Source organism: Leptidea sinapis, chromosome 14, assembly GCF_905404315.1.
Source record: "Leptidea sinapis chromosome 14, ilLepSina1.1, whole genome shotgun sequence".
Classification (NCBI taxonomy): Eukaryota; Metazoa; Arthropoda; class Insecta; order Lepidoptera; family Pieridae; genus Leptidea; species Leptidea sinapis.
Genome location: NC_066278.1, coordinates 4,034,101 through 4,059,679, shown reverse-complemented (window position 1 = coordinate 4,059,679; position 25,579 = coordinate 4,034,101). Strand labels below are relative to the sequence as shown.

Sequence of the window (25,579 nt, the reverse complement as noted above, 5' to 3'; positions counted from 1 at the left end):
CGTATAGTTTTAAAGTTCTAATCTAATCTAATAATCCTTAGGCTAAGTAACTGTTTAAACCTGGCAATCCTTATGCTGCGGCTGCGGGCTGACCTGGCAACCTTATTTATTTTCAATTCTTGACATAATTTCCTTTTAAAATGACATACAATTTATTAAAAAAACATATGGGTGCAATTTACATCAGAAAATTAATCATACTAAAATTAATTACGGGTACTTGCGGCCAAATTCTAATAGGCAACCTATCCCTAATACACTGCTTACTCCCTAAACGTTTATTTAAAACTAGCTGACCCGGCAGACTTCGTACTGCCTCAATCGATAAATAAAAGACCTTAACTTTTGGCTATTTTTATTAAAACAAATGAAAAAAAATGCTCGGTATGAATGAAACTTTATTACTATTTTCGATTAATTAGACATGATGTTGCTTACTTACACAACAGAGATTTTCCGAAATAATGGCTATTTTTGAGGTATCAATATGATATTGACAGACACACACAGTTACGATACAGTCTGTTAATCAATTTAAAGCTTTCTGACATACTATGTTTTTTGTTTTGTTTTGTGGTGCGGTTAGGTTCAGAAATTTAATTTGTGACAAATTTAAGATTTATCAAACTATATAAAAATAATCTGATAGATAGTTCACTACTATAGTTCATCTACCTACTATAGTTACCTAAAATTAAGTTTATTTTTTACCTACTGAGAGTTTTAAACTATTATTTTAATTTGGTTTTTGAACGACGGGGGACACATCAAAGGAGAATCAAAATCGTTATTTTTATTTAATTCCGTGCATTTTCATATTAATTTTTCATCTTTTAAACCTTCTCTGGTCTCCCACAATCAATTTAAGACCAACATTAGCCAAATTCGTCCAGCCGTTCTCGAGTTTTAGCGAGACTAACGAACAGCGTTGCTTTATTTCTTTTAAAGATACGGAACTCTTAGGGCTCTTTCACACCACGTTTTAGTTTTTCTCACGTCCACGCTGTCTGCGCTGCTAAGCTTGAAAATGACAGATTGCTTGTGATTAAATTGCTGTAAATGTACGAGAAACGCGTTACCTACACGCGTGAACAACCCTCATTGCAGAGAAAAGCACGCCTGTCACGAGCGTGAATTAACAAACGCGTATATATCGTGTTAGAAGTATGCGCCAACTTGCGCTGTTTTTTTTTATGTGAACATAACGGACGAGACGAGCAGGACGTTCAGTTGATGGTAATTGATACACCCTGCCCTAGCTGATTATTGAAAAACACAAAAATTCTGAGCGGCACTACAACTGCGCTCGTCACCTTGAGACATAAGTTGTCGAGTCTGATTTGCCCAGTAATTTCACTAGCTACGGCGCTCTAAAGACCGCAACACAGTTATGCCTACACATTACTGCTTAACGGTAGAAATAGGCGCCGTTGTGGTACCCATAATCTAGCCGGCATCCGGTGCAAAGGAGCCTCCTACTGGTGGTGGTGTGACCGACATCAAGGAACATAGCTGTACTTGAGTGTTTGCAGATACTCAAACACGCTGCAACGATGAGAAAATTTCTTCGTCTGTATATTAAAATTTTATTAACGTATCAATAAGTACAATAGCAATGCGTTCTTACTGCACTGCGTTAAACGCCCCGCCTGAAAAAAGCGTCGTGTGTAAGGGCCCTAAGAGTCAAATGTGTTCTAAATTAATATTATAAAAGAAATTAAACATGAAGTTATACAACAACGGTGATATGTTAGAGGTATTTAGTAGTTTAGCGTAACACAGCCAAGTAAAGTTATCCAAGTTAATACGATAAATATATCTGGTTAGTTGTGTTGCCGCCTTTTTCCTGCTTAACACGATAGCAGACCGGACGATCAGGAAATACGGAAACGGTAGAAAAAGTGAAATAGTCTTTCTTGGTTTGGAACTGGATATTATGTGACTTGTAACAGATATAACATTCATTAGTGACATAATTCTTTTAATAAAATTTTCCAGCAATCTTCTTATTTGGTAGGATCAATATTTTTTTTGGTATTTTTGGCAAGATCTTTCTTTATCTTAAATATAAAATTCTCGTGTCCCGGTGTCAATCTCCTCCGAAACGGTCTGAGAATCGGCCAACATCTATTTCATCTATTTAGCACATACAATGAAATCTTTTCAGATATTGACATATTAGATATATCGGAACTACAATTCAAATCAGCAATTAATAGCACAACAGCATCAACTTAATTAATGTTATTGAATTAAATTTAAACTTAAATCTCATTGTTATGAAATTAAATATTCTCATTGGATACTTACCTATATGTAACATCATAATAATATTGTAAGCAACATCTGTTTGTAATAATCTCTTGATAACTGCGTTATTAAAGTCTTTTCTTTCTTGTAATGTAACACTTATATAGTAACCCGTGGACATTGTCGTTGGTTATGCACTAAGTACTACTTATGTTATTTCTTCCTCTAATGTAATCATCTAGTGTGTAATTGTTTTGTGTCCCAAATAAAATAAAATACAACGTTTGCTAGGTCAGCTACTGATATAATAAGAATGAAACATATTGATGCATGGGTATGAAAAATTAAATCATCTTTTGTTAAAGTTGACAGCGTTGTTGTAACTAGCAATAATTTATGTTTTTTCTCACCATTTCAATTTGTAGCGTGTGCCGGTTTTACAACGTACCTAAAACTTGTAATTAACTATTTGCGTGGTGTTCCCAGGAAAGCGTTGAGTACGTTCACCACAAGTGCGTAAGAATACTTAAAAGTCGGCAACGCTTCTGTGATTCCTCTGGTGTTGCAAATAATGTGGGCGGCGGTGATCACTTAATATAAGGTGACCCATATGCTCGATTGTCTTCCTCTTCCAAAAAAAGGGTAAGTTTATTCGCCTATATTCGCTCCTTTGCCTATTTCTGCCGTGAAGTAGTATTGTGCAAAGAAAGAAAAGAAAAGAAAAGTGTTTCGGTAAGAAAGGTGCCGTAGTTAGTGAAATTACTGGGCAAAGGAGACTTAACATCTTATCTCTCAAGGAGACGAGTGCAATTGTACTGCCGCACAGAATTTTTGGGTTTTTCAAATATCCTGAGCGGCACTGCATTGTAAATTTCAGAACGTATCAATTATCATCAGCTGAACGTCCAGCTGGTCTCGTCCCTGATTGTCATAAAAAAAATATTGAAAATGTATCCCGCGTTCAATAAAACTGAGTCATATTATCTAGAAAGTGTATTATTTGCAGTTTATTTATCATTCTTCAAACGCCCTAGGTTTATCTTAAGTATCGCAGTCGGAAACAGGACGTATAGCGGGCGCGGCTAAATTTCCTCAAGGCGTTGTTACGCTTCGAAGGCGTTCAATAAATTAAGTGAGGTAATGGTTTGCTTAAAGCTTTTTGTTTTGAATGTTGGTTATGTTTTTAGAACACTGAAACACAAAATTTTGTTTACGAGTATGTCGGGGATGTATTAAAAGGGATTTATAACCTAGGTCCTAAATAATCTATAAGAAAAAAGAATTAAATAAATAGACATTTTAACTGTTAGGTACGTCTCAATATTTTCTTTACTTGCTGCCCGGACAGATTTCGTTCAGTGAAAAGTTTGTTCAAAATTAGTTTATTACCAGTAAAAGTCCAGTTAAAATTTGTCTAACCATTCAAATGTTTGTCAGGAACAATTTAAAAATTAGTACTCACTTGCATTTTATAGAAAAATTTTATCAAAAACTAAAATGATTCGACGTAAGACGCGTACTAAAAATATTTAAACAAATCTCGTACTTTAGTCGTCTTTAAAAATTAGACACGATTATTAGATTATTTAAAACGACGATACGATATGAAATTAGAAAATGAGCGATGCTGTGATAAGAAGCTTGCATAAAATAATATTATAACTACGAAGGCGTATCGAATAATAGAACAAGGAAAGTAGGTGGAACGAATGAGTGAATAAAGAATGACTTATCAAATATATAAGGCAAGTGTGTGTGGGTAAGTCGGTCGCGGGAGACCTCGTAGAACATTCGTCGACCAAACTGAAGACGTTTTGAGAAAAGGAAAGGTCCAAAGCACCCGTAACCGGCGAGCATGTTTTAAAGAGTAATGAATGTAGAGGAAGCGCGTGAGGTTTGCAATGATAGAAGCAAGTGGCATTCTATTGTCTCTGCCTACACCGACGGGAGCAAGGCGTGTGTAGGTGTGTGTGTGTGAAAGTAGGTGTGAGATGTACTTACAGCGCACTCTAACTTTACCATTTATAGACAGAGACAAGTTGCATCTGTTCTGGCCCGCCAGCCATAGCAGTTGTCAGCAGAATTTAATTTCTAGTCTTCTTTTTGAGTACTTCATTAATGAACACACATAACATTTCTCTGTGTCGGCCAATCACAGGGCATTCTTGTGGTCATGGTTTGCATTCGTTCTTGGTTCGTCACCTTTTTGCTTTTCATAGTGATTTTCATTATTATAACACTTTGCTTGTAACTTATTGTAGTAGGCTTCATAACATACATAATAGCTTTATGCGTAAATGTATACACTTTTATAATAAAGTCCCAGCCACTATTCAGGCATTATCTATAAATAAATTTAAATGTTTTATTAAAGAATGGCTCTGCCATAAATCCTACTATTCCACAGCTGAAGATCTAAGTGATCCGATAGCCTGGGACTAGATTATGATTATTTTAACGCACTAGCAATGACAGTACAATATTGTACATTTCATTAAAAAGAGCGCATAAAAAGAATGCTGGGAGAGTTTCTTGCGCCGCTTCTTCTAACTCAGAGCGCTATTTGTTTCTGAAGCGGTAGTAGTGTCTAGTACATTAGAAATGACATCAAAAAGAATTCTAAAGGAATTCATTTTGAGAAAATAAATGCCTTTTATGGCTTTTTATGCACTACATCCAGTTTTTCTTATTTATCTAGTTGTTTCTAGGCAATGGTACCAAAATAACACAGGATTCGTTAACGTGTCCTCAGTTATCAACCAACATCATCATCTTTTTATTTCTATATACACTATGCATATATAATTTTCTTTTGAAAATGGAGGACAAAAAACTGAGTCTTCTTGTAACACCAGAGAAATCACAAAAGTGTTGCCGACCTTATCAGTACTTAGCTGTTACTGTATGTCATGGTAAGTTTTTAATCACGCAAAAGGACGTTGATGATTATGATGAAAATATACATGATGAATCAACGCCATACATCTGAATGGCGAGAATCGTATATGAATTTATGTTGTGTAGAAGAGAATACAATGAAGCGAAGTATCTAAAGGCAATAGTACTGGATCCTGAGAATTCGATTAGCTCTGCATGGCTGATTCCAATCTGCACAAATTCAAATATTTTATTCAAAATAGGATAATAATTTGAATGCTTATAAGTCCTGAGCGGAGTGAGCCTCAGTATGAAGGAACTGAACGTGTGAACTAAGAAAGTGAGAACTTACAAATAACTTATAAAATTTGAATAAAAAATAATGTAATAAGTGGACTATTTGAATACAGAAAAACTAATTCACTCATCTATCAGCACATGATCATTGTAAATAAAACAATACCAGACAAAAATCCAGATAAACAATATTTCAATTTCACTTTCTGTTAATCACAAGACTAAGACATTTATTAGTTCCTGTGGTTCCAGTATATGAGCCTTTATTGCGGGAAACGCAGCAATTGCGATTCTAATGTTAAAATCAATCAAGACGTCGGGTTACATGCGTTCATTTATTTGCATATGCAAATTCTGATATTAATAGTGGTTTAACGTAATATTGTAATTTAAAAGCTAATGCATCAAACACGCCTCAAAACAAGCGCACGGGTCACTTTCTTAAGTGATCACCGCACTCCACATTCTCCAGAAACACCAGAGAAATCACAGGGTTTTACACAGCCTTTTAGAAAAGTGTAGATACATGCTTTTTTTGAAGATACGTCAAAATATTGCAAATTTTCGAAATTTGGTAGACATTGTGAGATCATTCTCAGTCAGTTTTTTTTTAATGTAAAATGAGGACAAACGAGCGTATAGGTCACCTGGTGCCAAGTGATTACCGCCACCCACATTCTCTTGCAACAACAGAGGAATCACAGGAGGTCTACTTTTTTTAAGGTACCCATGTCGTATTGTCACGGAAACACCGCACAAGGAAAGTCATCGGAAGGAGGATATTTCGAGAGAAGAAGAGAAGAAGAAGAATAGTCATTATTGATGTTATTGAAATCAATTTTAATATCAGCATTGATCTCTCCATTCCGGGAAACTCTGATCGCGCGGTATGCCCCAGATCAGTGTGATTTTGGCGCTCACGCAGCGTTCTGTTAATGCGTATTTTACATGTAGCAATAGATTGCTTATAATTAAATGATTTGACTGAATGTATCTAATAGCTATTGGAACAAGCTATAAGACCATGCAAATAAACCAGCTTATAAACAAAATGGAGGTCCGAACTTAGTGAGGGAATCGTGTGCCGTACGGCACTCTCGGTTTTAGTGTATCTGAAAAATCTAGTGCCCTGGGGCACTGCCGATTTCGGAAGGTTAATAACCACAATTGGATATTTATAACTTATGGCTGCTCTACGTATATCAATTAATATTTGATTAATTCAATGAAGAATATAATCAATTATGTAACACAATTTCTTCTATAATTTATGCATGTCATATTTGGCAACAGAAGTTAAATTATGTTAATTAGTCTAACAGCCGATAACTTAAAATGCATAAAACAACTGTTGCTTATAGGAAAATTTTTTGAGCAATACATTTGTATTAATTACCCTTTAAATGCAGCCTTGACTTCTTTTGTGACTACTCGTAAATGTTAAGTTTTAGTACTAATAGTTGTCCATAGGACTCTAGAGCAGTGCGAGAGACACACACGCAGCATACTCGCGGATAGTGCTACCACACGCAGCGTGTGTTCCACTCTCTTTGACAGATTTACATAAACTATTAATGTCACTTCGGGATGTGTGGTGTTTTTCCACAGTGCAGTGTTCCAGGAATTTACTTGCATGTAAACCAAACTAGGGAATAATCTTCTTTGCCGACTGTTTCCAGTTATAGGGTCCTGTTATTTATCTGATGTTGTAAGCGTGTAAGAGTATAAAAGCAGTAACTATCCATCCGTTAGTGGGTAAATACTGCGGATGTTAATAGTATAGTGTTTCAAAAGAAGCAAAGAGATTAGCTTCTTGAAAAATTCAAGTTGATAAACATCCTAACTCTTCCCTCACAATACATAATGAATACAAATGACGACCCATATAGCCGAATGGTTAGTGACCTTGACTACTAAGCTAGAGGTCCCGGGTTCGAATCACTCGTAGGTGCAATCATTTATATGATGAATATAGATGTTTGTTTCCGAGTCATGGATGTTTATATGTATTTATGTATGTTTAAGTAAGTATATTGTATTAAATATATCGTTATCTTGTACCCACAGTACAGACTATGCCTAGTTTGGGGCAAGATGATTTTTTTTTTATGGAATAGGAGGACTAACGAGCGTACGGGTCACCTGTTGTTAAGTGATCACCGCCGCCCATACTCTCTTGCAACACCAGAGGAATCACAGGAGCTTTGCCGGCCTTTAAGGAAGGTGTACGCGCTTTTTTTGAAGGTACCCATGTCGTATCGTCTCGGAAACACCGCACAAGGAAGTTCATTCCACAGCTTTGTAGTACGTGGAAGAAAGCTCCTTGTAAACCGCACTGTGGAGGACCGCCACACATCCAGATGGTGAGGATGATATCCTAACTTGTGGCGTGTCGTGCGAAGGTGGAATTCGGCGGCAGGAATTAGGTAAAACAGCTCTTCGGAACACTCCCCGTGATAAATGCGGTAGAAGACAGACAATGAAGCGACGTCTCTACGCAACGCCAAGTGATCCAGCCGTTCAAAGAGTACTGGGTCCCCGACAATTCGAGCTGCTCTGCGTTGCACGCGGTCAAATGGATCGAGCTGATACTGGGGTGCGCCAGACCAGAGATGACAGCAATACTCCATGTGTGGCCGGACCTGCGCTTTGTACAGCGCTAGAATGTGGGCCGGCTTGAAGTATTGCCGTGCTCTATTAATGACGCCCAGTTTCTTTGAAGCCAATTTGGCTATGCCCTCCAGATGGCCACGGAATTGGCAATCGCTCGAGATTTCGAGACCCAGTATTCCGATACTAGGCGAGGCTTTTAGGGAAGTGTTGTCGAAGAGCGGTGATGCGACAAATGGGGATTTTTTAGTGGTAAACGCGCAAACTTGAGTCTTCTGGGGGTTAAATTGGACAAGGTTCAATTTACCCCATTCCGCGACCTTCTCAAGAGAGGACTCGATAGAAGACACAAGTTTCTCCCGGCACTGGTCGACGATTTCCCGAGAGAGACGTGCATGGCCCGTGTATACGGCATCACCAGTGCTGTCATCTGCATAGCAATGAATGTTGGAGGTGTCCAACATTGATATGCAGAAGAAACAGCGTAGGAGATAGCACACAGCCTTGGGGCACTCCAGCATTCACGGGCTTCGGGTTCGAGCAATGTCCGTCGACAACAACCTGTATGCTGCGCCCAGTGAGGAAGCTGGAGGTCCACTTGCACAAGCTCTCGGGAAGCCCAAATGATGGAAGTTTAGAGAGGAGCGCCTTATGCCAAACACGATCAAAGGCCTTCGCTATATCCAGGCTAACTGCCAGGCCTTCACCCTTGCTTTCAATAGCCGCAGCCCATCTATGTGTTAGGTATACCAGAAGATCACCTGCCGACCAACCATGGCGAAACCCGTATTGTCGGTCGTTGATCAACTGGTGACCCTCTAGGTATACCAAGAGCTGACGGCTAATTATGCTCTCCATGATTTTGGAGAGCAGGGAGGTAATAGCAATAGGCCTGTAGTTTGCCGGACCCGAACTGTCTCCTTTTTTTTGGATCGGATGAACAAGGGCTGACTTCCATGAGTCAGGGACTACGGCTTTGGAATAAGAGTGCCGGAATAAACGCGTTAGCACCGGTTTCAACTCAGGGGCACACGTTCTAAGCACGATTGGAGAAATGCCATCCGGCCCGCTCGACTTCCTGACGTCCAACGAAAACAGAGCTCGCCTAACAGTTTTCTGTCTGAACTGTACTTCAGGCATAGAGCTCTGACACCGCGGGATGGTCGGCGGTGTTTTTCCGTTGTCGTCAAGAGTCGAGTTGGAGGCGAAAAGAGCGCACAGGAGATCGGCTTTCTCTTTTGCCGTATGGGCCAGGGTGTCATTCCTCATGTGCAACGGCGGCATGGACGGCTGGCTGAAGTTACCAAGAGCAGCTTTCGACAACGACCAGAACTTGCGTGTTCCGGTCGGGTAACTGGAAAGCTGCTCGCCGATTTTGACGACGTGTTTTGACTTTGCACGGGCGATTTTCCGCTTAAAAAATCTGGAAGCACGGTTGTATTTCCTCTTTAGAACTATGCAGTTCGGATCCTTTGTGCCCAGCGCCGCAACCCAAGTTCGATACGCCTGTTTTTTGCAGTCAGATGCTGCTTTAACTGACGCATCGAACCAGGGCTGTGATCTGCCACCGATCGGTACTACAGAGCTTGGTATAAAAATATCCATGCCCTGTAGTATCACATCGGCTACTGCAACGGCGCAGGCACTAGGATCATCCGAAGGGAAACAAACCCCGCTCCAAGGGTAGGATGCAAAAAAGGAACGCATCCTATCCCAATCTGCTGACTTGTAGTGCCAAACGCGGCGGGTCGCTGGTGGTCTGCGACGTGGGCGTCGTATAGGCACTACACTCCTCACCAGGCAATGTTCGGACGTTCCGAGAGGGGCGTCGACAATGACCTGGTAACCATCGGGATGTGTAGTCAGCAGAAGATCTAATAAGGACGGCATGTGGCTATCCACATCCGGGAGCCGCGTTGGCGACTCAACCAATTGGGACAGATCGTACGCCAATGCAAAATTATGCACAGATCGCCCTGCGTAGTCTGTGGTACGTGATCCAAGCCATTCGGCATTGTGCCCGTTGAAATCACCCAAGACTACGGGATCTGTGCAAGCACGTCGTCAATTGCCGCTTGAACGCAGCCCATGAGATGATCGGTTTCTGCGTTACCACTATGGGACCTGTAGACACACGCATAGATGCGGACGCGGTCCTCTAAATCTACGCGGAGCCAGAGAGTGGACAGGTCCCTACCCTCAAAATTGCCGAGACGGCGACAGCAGATATCCTCCCTAACGTACACACATACCCCGGCATGAGGCAAAAAATTGTGCTCAATTTTGTACCCGGGGTACGTTAAATATGACGTATCGCTAGGTCGAGATATCTGCGTCTCCGTAAGGAAACACAAGGCCGGCTTCGCCGTCTCAAGGTGGTGGTGGACGGCGTTTAAGTTGGAGTGAATTCCCCTGATATTGCAAAAGTCCACGTTGAGTGTGGAGCGGGGTGCCGTGGTGTTACTGCCTCATTTATCCTTGGTCATGCGCGGTACTGTGCCCTCCCCAGAATACGAAGGGCAGCCCGAGCTAGAGTGCTCGGGGAGGGATTCTCCGACTCTGGTAGAGCCGGTACCCTCCTGGGGTACTATCTCTTTAGGGACCGCTTTCATAATCTTTGTTGGGGATGGGGGGGGGAATGGCCTCCGGTCCTCGACACTAACCTATGCGAAACATAGCGGCACTAGGCCGCTACTTCACGCCGGTATTCTGTGCGAGTGTGGTAATTAACCCGGACGAGTCTGGCCCGATTGTGCTGACGTCAAAAGACGGCTGCGTGACTCTCCCACTCCTAAATTGATATTAATTGATAAATGATTTGTGTTAAAGTGTGTCAAGATTATTTGTAATTATTATAATATAAGTTTATGAATATAATATATGTTAGTAAGAATGAAGAAATTAAAATTGTTATTTGAATTTATTCAATTCAAGAAGAAATAATAAACTGTACGTGTTTATTAAGTTAGCAAGAGTTAAGGGCTCCTTCATAGGTATTCAATTTTACAATAAAATACCAGACGGTATACTTGGCCTCAATGAGCACAAATTCAAGAAATATATTAAAGCTTCTTTGACAAAGAAGGCTAACTATAATATAGAAGATAATATATAGGACTAGCTGACCCAGCAAACGTTGTATTGCCGATATTAAAATCGCGATACAAAAGTAACTGTTGATCGTAGATGGGTGAAAATTTGAAGTTGTATGTATTTTTTAATGCTGACTCATAATCAAACAAATTTAATAAAAATGTCAAAAAAATAAAAAAAAAACATTTTGGGGAATGAACCCTTAACATTTAGGGGGATGAAAAATAGATGTTGTCCGATTCTCAGACCTACCCAACATGCAATCAATTTCATGAAAATTGGTCAAGCCGTTTCGGAGGAGTTCAAAGTTTAACACCATGACGCGAGAATTTTATATATTAGACTAGTTGACCCGGCAGACTTCATACAACCTTAATCGATAAATAAAAGACCTAAACTTTTGTTTAAAATAAACTTAAAACAAACAAAAGGACTCCTTTTTTTAAGTGTTACCCGTGTTTTAAGGAAGTTTATTTTTTAACTCCTTAGAAAGTTAGAAAAATATAAAAATTCTAATTAGTTATTCATTTTAAACTATTATTTTTATTTGATTTCTGAACGACGGGGGACACGTGAAAGGAAAATCAAAATTGTTGTTTTTATTTAAAACCGAGGATTTTCATGTTTATTCAAAACTTTTAAACTTTCCCTGGACTTCCACAAATAATTCAAGACCAAAAAATTAAAATTAGCCAAAGTCCTGCCGTTCTCGAGTTTTAGCGAGACTAACGAACAGCAATTCATTTTTATATATATATATAGATAGATAATGATGCATAGTTAATGTCTGGTTCCGCGAAGAACACCTAAAATTGTATAATAATGTAAAGTTATTATGTATATCACTTCTTCTCCCCATGTCAAAGCCCCTTTACGAACTGATGTAGCTTCATCATGTTTACTAAGTGTTGTTGCAATATGCATATTATGCTATTGTTTTATTTCTATTCAGTTGTAATCATCATGTGCTAGTTTATCCTCCTCTTAATTATAAAAATATATGTATTAGTCATTTTGAAAACCCCTACAATTTGACCTGATTGTCTTTTTTGAAGATATCGGAAATGTCCAAATAAAATTTGAAAAACAAAATTTTATGAACGATGCGGGATTCGAACCCACGACTCGAATCCCGCATCGTTCATAACATTTTGTTTTTCAAATTTTATTTGTGTATTAATCCTAGAAGTGAGGATTATCACTTTAAAAACATAACAAATTGTTTATATCGGAAATGTGTTTAAGCATATGGAAGCAGAACTTCATACAACATTCACCAGTGAGAAGCTCCTTTGCGTAGGATGCCGACTATATTATGTTTACCACAACGGCGCCTATTTCTGCCGGGAAGCAGTAATAAGAAAGAAAGAAAGAAAGAAATCATTTATTCTGCAACTTAAACCTAGTATACAAGTAAACTTAGTTATTAATTTACATCAACATGCAGAATTGGAGTGGAGGAGTAATGTGTAAGCATTACTGTGTTTTGGTCTGAAGTGCGCCGTAGCTAGTGAAAGTACTGGGCAAATGAGACTTAACATCTTATGTATCAAGGTGATGAGCGCAGTTTTAGTGCCGCTCAGCATTTTTGTGGGCTTTTCAATAATCTTGTGCGGTGCTGCATTGTAAAAAAAAACCTTAACCAGTATCGATTTTCCAGCTGTTCCTATGAGTTTATTCAGTACTTCTGCGAAGAATCACTATTACAATTTAAAATAACAAAAAAAAAACATGTAGGATTCAGAAATAGATTTAAAACACTTATTTAACTTAAAATTCGAACACCTATTCGAAAAGCGGGCTTCTAATTTTCTTTTTATTAAAATCATCAACCAATATCGAATCAAATTCTATTTCCTCTGTTGCATCAACCGATCACATGGAGCGACACAGAATGAAAGTACGGGGCGCAGTTCGAGATGCAACAGGTATTGAACGCTGCACACAACCGTTTATACATGCAATTACTGCGCTCACACACACAGACAAACACGCATCACCACCCCCGTATATAAACCTAATACACACAATCCTTGAACTTCACTTCGCCACTGATCGACTCATGAAAGGTATCCTAAAATAATTCATTACTTAGGGCTGTGACAGTGGAATTATGTGATTTATCTTTAAGGACTGTGCAAAGTGTTAAATATTCGCAATGAGGGCTATAGAAACGGTGAGTTAAATTGATTCGATATTAGCATAAATGATAAAATTTGAATTTTAAGATCATCAAAAAGTATTGCTTATAAATATTCAATGAACGGCTGATGTTGTGAAATTTTAAGTTTCGAGCTAGTGCGAAATTATCGGCCTATAATCATTTAAAGTATGGGCATAGATTTAATTAAGGATATATAGAGAGAATTCAAAGAATTTCTGTAGAAACTTGATGTCTATTATGAAATAATCTTGATATAAAAGAGTGGCAATGAGTTTCTTGCTAATTCTTCTCATTAGCTCAACCCTTTACGAAGTAGCGGTAGATTCAATAAGAAAAATATTTCTTTTTTGACATTCAAAAGTATCACTTCCGTGACCTACGTGAATAAACTGATTTTGATTTGATTTGATTTGAGTTAGATTTACAGTTCGAGTTAATATCGGCGTTCGAGGGCTTAAGAAATAAGCACATTGTAATATAACAATATCGTTGGGTGATTAATGTTTGTATTTTTTTCTTAAACGAAAAGGAAATAAATTAAATACTATGAATTAAAAATAATACCAAACATTAAATCATTTAAATATAATGTTAATTTTTAGTTACTTAGTAAATTATTATGTTTCTTTTTCTTTAATATCTTTATTTTGGTCTAAAATTCAATATTACGTTACCTTAGATTAATAAAAATTGTTAATCTGTGTACGTAACTGAAAATATTTTTAAATCTCGAAATACTTCAGTCTCTGTTTTATTAGCTTTTAACGCTTTTTACTAGCTTCACCTGTTTGCATGTTTGCTTGTAACCGACTCATTTGGGATCGATTTAGACCCACTTTAAATGGCAAGATTTCGTTCAAACTTTAGTAGATTTATCGAGGACCGATGACAATACATTAATTTGATACAATTATTCTATTTCTTAATTTGCAAAATAAGATTTTTATTAAATTATATAATGTTCATCTATCTTCTGTGAGGCAGGAATTGATCTTAATTTTAATATTAGTTATTTTTAACTACTTTTTATCTTTAATCTAATTTGGTTATTACATTACATTGTAACAATAGTTAAAAACATTTTAAAAATAGTAATTTAATCAAAATTGTTCAAGTGGGTTGTATAACTCCATTATACTGCTGCGGTAGTGTAGGGGTTAATCATAATAATATTATGACTGATATCATAATTCATTTGTTCTATCATAAGATATAAATCTTTTAATCGAAAGCCTCTCCCGTCTCGTCCAACAAATTATAACGTAACATAAAATGATGTCTGAATTAGTTGTACCTGCAGTTAAACATCAAGTTATTTATAAAAGTATGTCGTAATTTGAAGTTATTTTTCATAAATAATTACTCAATATTATTTAATAGATTCACCGACGACAGCATACTAAAATAGGCATAATTTAAATGACCCAGTTGTTTTGAAACTGGCACAGTTTAGATAATATCACCAAATTCACTTTCATATGTTAAAGTTTTGTAGTTATGTAGAATGGTATGTTTAGTTTATATACTGGACTTATTTTTTACAGTTTATTATTACTTGACTCCCTTTTTTTACATAGTTTTTATAAGCTTCACCTGTATGTATGTTTGTTTGTAACCGACTCATTTGGGCGCGATTTTGACCCACTTTAAACGGCCAGATTTCTTTCAAACTTCGTGGATTTATTAAGGACTGATGACAATACATCAATTTGATAAAATTATTCCATTTTTCAATTTGCAAAAAAAGATTTTTGTTAATTTATATAATTTTTTCATCTTTTGTCGATAAGGCAGGAATTGACGTTCATTTTAAATTTCAATCATTATCTTTTCAACCAAAGCGTGTTTTTTAGTTTTTTTTTTTTTTAAATATTTTTATTTTAATAAAACATAAAATGAGTCTACTTGACTGATTAAAGGTTTCACCAAACTTTGTTATAGTCAGACCTTCTAAAAAAATGTTTATAATTTTAATCAGCACGGGTGTCTTAATATGGCGTTAAGTTACAGCTGTTCGATGTTTTAACTTATTAACGTACTGTTTATAGTTTTTTCTCCTAAGTAATATACGGTACAATAAATCTGAGAAAAAGTACTTTAAAAAAAAATAGAGAATTTGGACACATTACTGGAATTGGGAGTGCTTTAAGCGCAATTATTGGAAGTGCGTAATTTTTTTGTAGATCTTCTTATTTTTAATTTAGAAAACAAATACGCAATGAATAATGTCGTAGCCTCTTTTAATAAATATTTTATATGATATATTTTGGAACATTGTGTTATATTTTATAAGGTCAACATCGCAAAGGTATAAAGGCATACTATCAGATGATCCCTATGAATGCCCCTTTTTTCAGATTCCAAAAAAAACAAATACAAATGTTAAGTCACCATAATATCACAGAAAAAGTAACTTAAGTAAGTAAAAGTAGCTTCGTCTATCCATTGTTCCCTAGTTAGGTCGGTTTTTGTAGAATATTAGGAAAACTGAGATTGTGTGAATTAAATGGATCGCCCAACACATAATATTGCAATACTAGAGGAATTATTTTTTTTTTAAATTTATTTATTGGTACAGGATACAAGTCCGTAGGCCACAGGAATTACACTTCACAATAATTTGCCAGCCTGTCGCATGGGAGTTCTAACTATTTACCAATCATGTATAATATTATATTCACATGAATAATTTAAATGATTTATTGCTGTTATATTAATATCGATATACCTTAAGCTATTTGAAATTTACATTGAAAATTATGGGATTTCAAAACACTTATTGAACAGAATTGAGACAAAATCTGCCATCCACTCAGAAAAGAAATGGCCGAAAAGAACGGGTGCAAGAAACTCACCGGGTGTTTTTTATAATCAAATATTAACTCGATTCCGTGATTAAAGTCCTAACGTGAATTGTCATTGACATGACACGCAAACATGATTACATGATCGAGTAATGATTCGCAATATTAATTAACGGAAAAAACTGAATTGTTGGTCGTAGACATTGATGTGAGATGCCTCTGGTGCAACAGCGTCTTGGACAAGAAAGTTTGCGTGCGTCGTCTTTTGCGTGAGTTTAACGACTTTACGTAATTATTAGATTAGTGTGACGTCTTCAGTGTTATGAAATAGAAATCATATTTATATCGGAAAAATTATCTTTAAACTGGCATAATGCCCTATCTATATTAAACAGATTATATTATGATTATTTTTAATCGACTTCAAAAAGAGGAGGCTGCAAATTCGATTGATATTTTTAAGCTATTGCATAGCTTCTATCGAGGGCCTTGAGCGTGGGGACCGAATCCAGAAATTCCGTAACGAAAATAACCTAACACTTACTTACTAGATGTATATAGATATTTCGGCACGCTTTTTATAGTTGCCGTGGAACAGCGGTTATCACATATGCTCGTTGTGCAGAAGAGAGAGGGGTACATCTTGATTTGTTTTTAATTTCTCTATTTTTTTATCACGTCTTTGCAAGTTAAATTTTACTTAGTTCCCGTTTGCTTTTTTTTAAATTAATTTTATTAAAAAAAATACTGCATAAATAAAATAAATAAATAATTATAATTGCATAAGTTGATAAAAAATACTATGCAATAGCTTCACCGCGGCAGTCCCCGAGTGCCACTCGTCTTTTTTTATGTATGTACACTGATTACGCTGAGATTTATGATCCGATTTACGTGATTCTTCTTTAGTGATGCAGAATAATTGCCATTTGGTCCTATAAAATTTAACATAGTTTGCCCAAGTAGCTTATACAGCAATAGCAATGCCACAGTACATTATGGTATAAAAAGTTTTTTTTTTTATTTAAGATTACTGTGAGTAAAGATTAAAGTGATTGCTACTGAAGGAGTTAGAACTAACCTGAATGAGTTCGCTAGTGTCTAAAAAAATAAAAAAAGTTAAGTACTATAACATTATAAAAATGTCTAAGGTTTTATGAGGAATGGGATAACTGACTTTCAAATTTGTTATTGCTCTTCTTAATCTTTCTTTTGTTCTTGTTAATTTCATGATAATTAGTACTTTTGTGATAAATATTGCTAGATTTTTGTTTCTATTTTTTGTTGATTATTTCGAAATATTTACTAAAACTAAGTCAAAATAATCAAAATAAGGTGAATAACGTTACGTTAAATGTCAAAAAGCTATTTAGAAATTGCGGTGCTTCTTTTCTCTGAGCGCCATTTGTTTCCGAAGCGATGGTAGTGTTAGAAATGACATCAAAAAAATGCTAAAGGAATAAAATTTTGTGAAAATATGGCATATATTTTCACAAAATTTTTTATTTAGCTCAACCTTTTCCGAAGTCGTGGTAAATGGTAAAATATTAATTTTTGTAAAAAAAATCATAAGAGTCAATTATTTAAACCCAAATAAATAAAGAATTTTTTTTATTTGATTGGGTGTATAACCGGAGCTATTTCGTCACTAATATAAATTATAAGATGGTTCTTCTACCACTGTCCCTGACATATCGAATGTTGACAGAGTTGTGACCAGCCATAAAGCAACATAATATTATGGCTGCATGACGCAAACATTCAAAATATAACTCCACTTCTTACCCAGTTTTTTGGTCTAAAATAATTAAATCATTTATGAAAAAATGCGGGTTGCAACTTGTAGTATCTTTAAAAGCTTTTTAATTTTAAGGAAACTATTTCAATAACTAAAATTCGTTTATTTCAAAGATTGAATATATACTTTTAATGGTTGAGACTTCCAAGTAAGTTGTTCCATTTCCACTAAGTTCCTTGAAAACAGCAGTGTGGAGGACCGCTCACTTCGTACGAAGGTGGAATTCGGCGGCAGGAATCAGGTAGAACAGCTCTTTGGAACACTCCCCCTGATAAATGCGATAGAAGACACGATGAAGCGACGTGATCCATGTTCTACGTGGAAAATAAATATAACATAAGAAAATTCATTGAATTAGGCGTTACTTTGCGGAAATCCATAATTATCCAAATGTAATGTGACTCAGTCAAAATTACTCACATGAAGATGCCTCGTGTAGAGGCGAAACACATGTCGCATTGGTGAAAAACAAACAGTGAAAGATAAAACTGAACGGAATCAAAACTCAAGCAAAACTCATAAGATTTGGAAAAAAATAAAAAAAATAATTTGAGTGTAATAATTTTTTAGTGCGTGTCAATAAGTAGTTGTTGCTGTATTTAGTTCACAAAAATAAAAATGTGCTCTAACTGCTAGGCACATTTCTGGTACGGGCTTGCTTACTTCCGTCTTTGAAGGATAATTAACGGAAACTCTATATATTAATATATTAAGACTTCCCTGCCCATTATTCCGTCTGTCTTTCTGTCATAAGCACAACATCAAAAATTAAAACGGATTATATTATTAATACAATCTGTTTCGCTGTTAAACAGCGAATAATAAAAACCGAGAGAAATTCAACGTGGACGCATACAAATAAAAAAAGGCATTTCACGAAAGTATTAAAAAAATGTACGAATATACGATACCCTTAGTGTGCTCGTACATGTTGCACTTGACCGGATTTCATTAACAGGCATGGAACCTAAAAATTAAATCATTTTCAGCCGCACAGAAACTAAAATTAAATCAGTAAGTGTTTAAAATCACAATACATAAGTGAAAACTTCATCAACGCGAGGTTAATAATACGAAATACAACTATTTTTTGTTTTATATGTATAAATTAATATTATTAACCACAGATATATTTATATACACATACGTATATAAATTATCCTGGTAAATGTTTCTCTGAATAACCGTGCTACCTTAGCGAACTTGAAATGGCTGTGATAGAACCAGCATGACAGCTCGGTCCCATTCAAAGCCCACAAAATAAAGTGCTCAACGCGACTGAACAATAATTATTCACTTCAAAGCAGTCATTTTCAACAGCAAAGAAACAAATATTAAATATCCCGTAACTCAACTGAGAGTCCCACAAAAGCGAAAGTCGAGAACAACAAAAAAACCTTTTAAATCAAGTCGCGGAATCTTTTCCTAGACAGACCGGCTGCGGCAGTCACAAGAAAAAGCTATCAGTAAACGTTATCAAATAATGCGGAACGATAAAGCCTCTTAATTTCTGTTAGAAGTCTTAAACAAGTATTGAAACGACTTTTCCCTACACTCCCTGACTAATGTCTCTTAAAGGGCATGAGCAATGGGAAAGGGCAGAGAAAACATTGACTCGGAAGATCTTGTCGTTTGACCTTAGACACTGGAGCGTCCTTTGAACAAAACGACTTTCTAATTTATTAGTTTATTGAGGTTTTCGACAGGGTTCTTGTGAGCTTTCGACAGCAAATTTATACGTGAAATTAATTCAGTTTATGTAAAAGCAAATGGAATTTAAAGTAATGTTGATAGGATGATAAGAAATTTATTTAGTCATAATTTATATGCTTATTTTAAATATTTACAATATGTTTAGCATCAAACTGTTGTTCTTTGTTTTAAGATATTAAAAAATCATACAAAATTTTGATGTGTTAAATGTAACACGATAGATATTGATTTAGTTAAGGTTTTACTTTTTCTTTTTTTTTTATTATTTGAATTATGAAATAATCTTACTTGACGGCCATCAATACGTGAGTGCCGAGGTTAGTAGTTCTGAGTTATTTAATCATTATAATATAATAATAAAAGATTTTATTTTACAAATGTCAAATTTATATTTAAATTGAGTTAAGCAGGCATTATTGTGTTTCGGTTCGAAGGGAAATTACAGGGCGAATGAGACAACATCTTCGATGTTATTACAGAAAATAATTTAAATACTCAGACACGTGTTTCGTTAGACAGTGACCTAACTATAACAACATCAGTGACCTTAAAGTAAGGTCGTCTAAAATGGAGTGTATCTTTTTCTATTACAAAACAGTTTTTAGCTTGTGTTTAACTAAAACGTCGTTAAGCAGAACATAAGCAGAAGTAAACAGCAACAATTATAGGAACGGAGCGTAATTTTTGACAGCTGTCATCTATCTGTCATCATATAATCTAAATCTTCCCCAAAAATATTATCCATCCGTAAGACACACCTTAGGTAAGCAATGTCTAAAGTTTGTTGAACGCTAAAGAACAGAAAGACACAGATTTGTCATAGAGCTGTTTTAAAACAAGTGTTCAACACATGTTTATTTTTTTTGGAATAACATAGCTTATGTCTCAAAGTGACCAGTCATGCCACTCATAATTTTGGCTCAAACCCGTATCAATTACCATCAGGTGAACTTCTACATCTCGTCATTTGTTCTCATAAAAATATCTTTATCATTGTTTATGTTTCACTTTTTTTTGCTTATGTTTTTGTAAGTCCTTCAAATAAAATGGCTTAATTATATAGGCCGCAAACGAAGCCCTGTATACAAATCCAACAACAACAAGCGAAAATATCATAACAATCTGACATGGAATACTTCCTTAATATTCAGATTCCAATATTTCGTACGATGTCAATATTGTTGAAGTGATATCTTTGTGGGGCGGCCATCTTGGATTACAAGAATGACTTGCCCTATTATTTTTCAGCCACCCTAAACTAATTCCATTATTATACAGTCAAGATTGGGTAGTAAATTGAAATGTTTCACAATATTTAAAGTAGGTACTTCGTCGTGGGACAGCCTTCTTTAATTTCTTTTGTGTAATGGTTATGTGAGTTTATTGGGTTTTTTCCAGTGCCAACGTGCCTCAAGAAGTAATCACTTAAAAAACATAAAAGCATTATTTATTATTACGCAATACAAACAATTTGAACCTCAACAAAAATAAATTATTTTAATAATTTGTCAAATTCAAAATCATATATTTTTATTCAAAGTAAAATTATAATCACTTATTGGACGTCATAAACTACCACCCATTCGAAAAAATGTGCCTCAGACCTGAGTACAACGGGTAAAAGAAACAGCGGGCTTACTAAAATTTCGTTACAAAAAAAATGATTAATTTAATAGCGGTTGCTCCATTTCCAATTCTGTGGTATCATTAAGAAGGTCATTTATGATAAAGTATACTTTACCTCATAATTTTTTTTAACAATTCTTTAAAATGTCGTAACACACTTTTCTTTTACATTTACTGGGATCATGTTGAAAAAGCTTTATATTTCCCAATAAAAGGCTTACTCGACTTAACTAAGTAGTATTCATAACAAATTTATCTTTGTTCTTGGATAAGGTAATTCTCCAATATGTTTATGCACATCCATAACATTATCAAGAATATATTAAGAAAAGTATCATTGGACTTTTTAAAGGAATTATAACGATATAAAACTATACCTTCAATTATTTTGTAATATGGGTGCCTGTATATTATTTTGTATTTTTTATATTGCTTTTATAAGCATGAATCTGAAAAAGAAAAGAAATAAAATAAACTGTTTCATTTTTTGAGCGAGTGTTGAAGGGTTTCAGGTATTGTCATCATATGTTAGTAACGTAAGGTAGCAATCTCATAGTGGTTTCTGGTTAATTACCTATTAGTTAACCGTATGATAACCGCATAGATGCTGAATTTTAATATAAAAATATCCCACCTAACGAACTAACACCGTATCATATAAAATATTGTTGGAGATACCTATTGATCAATTTTCTTTTTGTTCCAGATTCCGATAATAGCGGTTATTTCATGGGTCAATAGTGTAGTTTGCCAAGATGGTTTCAACGGCCACGACATGCTCCGTTTGCAACAAATGGCAAATAATGGACAAATTGAGAGTATCGCGGGTTATAATTCAAATCCTAACAGTCAGACATTCTCGGCAATGAACGTGCAGTACAGCTTACAAGATGATAATAAATACGAAGACTACAATAGAGCAGATCGTGGCAGAAAAAAGATCTATCGCATTAAAAATCCTTTTAGCCAACAAGATGATGAAAAACGTGAAAATGTCTCTCAAGACAGCACCACGTCAGATAGCAATCAATACACAGGATTAGCGTACTCTTTGCCTCCTGAAGACTTTCTTAAGCAGATGAGAGCAGAAAACTTGTATCGTCAACAACAACAACAGCCATCAACGCCAAACCCAATGTTTTCTTATACAGCAACACCACAGCCTCAATTTATGTACTCCACATCAGGAAGTTATGATCAGCCGACCCAGTCATCTCAACAAGATTCCAGATCTTATAATACTGGGTATAACACAAAGCAAAACACTTTCCAATATAATAATCCAAATTCATACAATACAGATGTAGTGAATAGCACTCCAGCGCCGACATTTTTGTCTACTCAAGCTAATCAGTATATTAGTACTCCAACTAACGCTTACGTATCTGCTTCATCTCCAATCTACATGACAAGTGCACCAAATCTACAACCCTACGTATCATCCCCTTATTCGCAAACTCAAAGTGGAACCATTGATTATAGCAATAGAGTAAGTACGCTGGCTAGCAGCCTTCAGCATTACGAAAACAATGCTGTAAATAATAATAGGCAATCAGAGCACTACGGATCAGAAAGTGGATCCCGATATTCTAATAATGTGCCAAATCAATATCAAAGTTTATATGCATCTTCAACTGCATCTCCAGTTTCATCACCATATTCCGAAGAAGTTCGTGATAGTTCACAGGGTAACGCACTGAATTTCAATTCAAATGCTTTACCAAAATCGAGCCATGATTTAGCCCTATCACCATATCACGGTAGTTACTACGGTATTGATCAGCAAGACAACAGACAAGACACGAAAAATGACGGATTTAATAAAGATTATCAGTATAACCAACTTTATTACAATTATGCAAAACCTGATAATCAGCAGCTTAATAACATCAAAACTTCAAGGGATTTAGATCAAGGAACTGAAAAACCTGCTATTTATTCCCATGGAGACTATGGATGGAGACTGTACGATCAAAAACCATCTCATAGTTCTGAAATATCGTCTATAACACATTCTGAGTACCACAACTCAGATAATGACCAAAAAAACCAATTGAATTTTCAAATGGATTCAATTAGACCATATAATTATAATCAAATTTCAAAATCAAGTTCCGAGCAGTTAGAAGCAGAAGAATTTGCAAGAGCCGCTGCTAAAGCACACGAGAACTATAAGCAACAATTAGATGCAATTAGATTTTCAGGAAATCAATTTAATAGCAATAACAGTCCAACATCATCAAATTCCTATTTAAACAGCAACATACAATCTGAATTTGTTACTCCATCTCCTTATTACTCTATGAATATGAGAGAAAATAGCTTCGATAATAAATTGAAAAATCCATTTGACCACAATAAAGCTATTCAGAATATAATTCCGTTAGCTGATGTTTCTAGTGCAGTTCCAATAACCGACAAACGTAACTCAAAAAATAATGTATTTGATGCAAATGATAAATACAGCCTTGCTTTTTATAATAAAGAACAAACAACAAGTGAACAAACAAAACAATACACACGACCCTTAAGCGAGTCTTATTATAAGGATAAAAATAATATGTATTCCATTAGTTTCAATCCTGAACACTCTTTAGCATCATCAGAAAAATTAAAACCATCATATCATAGTAATACTCAATCTATGGACATTAATGAATATATGAATTACGTTAATAACAAACGTTTCACAGACGATTTACAGCGTTCAAAAGAATCTCCAAATCAAGCTCCATCCTATTTACAAGGAAACGTAGGTGTAAGTGGAAACAGTCAACCACAAAATGTGCAACACAGTCCTTCATCGGATGCATCTAGTTTTATCAATATAAATGACATTCCTAGTCGGCTTGTACACAATTTAAACCTTGATACAATACGATTACAAAATATGAATTTTGAGCAGGGTAATATTCCAAGTCCTTTACCAGTCAGAATCAATCAAAATGTAGAAACTCATCAGTTAGATGTTACATCCGACTTTTTAAACAAGCTGTTAGCAAATAAACACCAAAATAGAGCTGAAGGTGAAAGTCAAGCGAATAATTTGTTTGCAACAATAAATGGATTTAGGGTTGCTAATCCATTTAATTTAGATCTTCGGTTAGTTGAGGAAATGCTGAAAGGAAAGTCAGCAAGAGATAATAATCAAGTAGCTCATAATCAGGACACTTCTTCTTCGAGACTACAGCCAATGAAGTTAGATGTATCACAATTACAGCAACTTTTAAAAAATGACAATAACATAATGGGGCTTAATAGTGGCTTCAGTACATTTTCTAACCCACTCCTCGATTTATATAGCAGCAACCGTTATCCATTCCAGGGAGTTAAATATTCTCGTAGTGCAGAAGAAACTGAAAATATTCCAATCACAGATCCATTTATTATGCACCCTATAGGAGCAGTTATTGAAGAGGACAATACATCAGATAAAATTAAAGATGACTCAGCAATATCCGTAAGCAACTCTGACACATCAACTTCTAATGAAGATAAATTACCTAAATTTAATAATCGCCATCAACGCACAATGGGAAGATTTTCACATAACCCATATTATAGAAAGTATCCTACATTCAAACATCCTTTGATGAATAGAATGCGCACTAAAGGAGTTATGAGTGACAAAACTATTCGTAGGAGGCGTATTAATAGAAGTAAAATTTATAGGGGCTTAAAACCAGATCTTTCTTTTGAAAATGAAAATAACTTAGAAGAATCCAAACGGCCAGTGTCAATATTACTTAAGCCACCTCCAGTCAGTGAAGACAGGATTGACGTGGTAGAAGATCAAGAAAATGCTGAAGATGCTACTAATGATAGTTCGTAAATTAAATCTGATGTTCATAGGTTCTGACAGGTTAGAAAAATGATTTACAAATAGAACAATCATTTTGTACAATAAGCATTTACCATTATTTCGTTACTCTAAAACATTTTTTTTCTATAAAGTTATTCGTATTTCTTACTTTCGTAAGAATGCTTCGTTTATTAATTATGAAATTTGTAAATATAATTAGTCAAATAATAATTCAACTTGATTATGTTTAAGATGTAAATATATTTTTAAATACTTTTAGAAAATTATTGCCAATTGTAGTATTAAATATTTTAGATTTATATTTTCTAAATATTCTTAGTAAAAATATTATTATTAAATTAGTATTCAGTATTTTTAGTGTTTGAATAAATGTGTTCGTATTTGTTTATGAGTTATTAGTGTATATAATTTTTCTTGTTTAATTGATTAAAAATAAAATTATTAAAATTGATAGTGCTATTTGATTTTTAGTTTATTCTCTTAATTTTTAAGTCAATATAAAGTTAAAATTATTAAAATTGATA

At 35.2% G+C, this 25,579-nt stretch overlaps 1 protein-coding gene across 1 annotated transcript; it reads left to right on the top strand.

The window, feature by feature from the left end:
• Positions 1-13,179: 13,179 nt before the first annotated feature.
• Positions 13,180-25,328, top strand: LOC126968134 (GATA zinc finger domain-containing protein 14-like). Its single transcript, XM_050813005.1, has 2 exons — positions 13,180-13,303; positions 21,939-25,328. The coding sequence occupies exons 1-2, from the start codon at positions 13,286-13,288 to the stop codon at positions 25,062-25,064; spliced, it is 3,144 nt and encodes a 1,047-aa protein (XP_050668962.1). The 5' UTR covers positions 13,180-13,285; the 3' UTR covers positions 25,065-25,328.
• Positions 25,329-25,579: the final 251 nt, after the last annotated feature.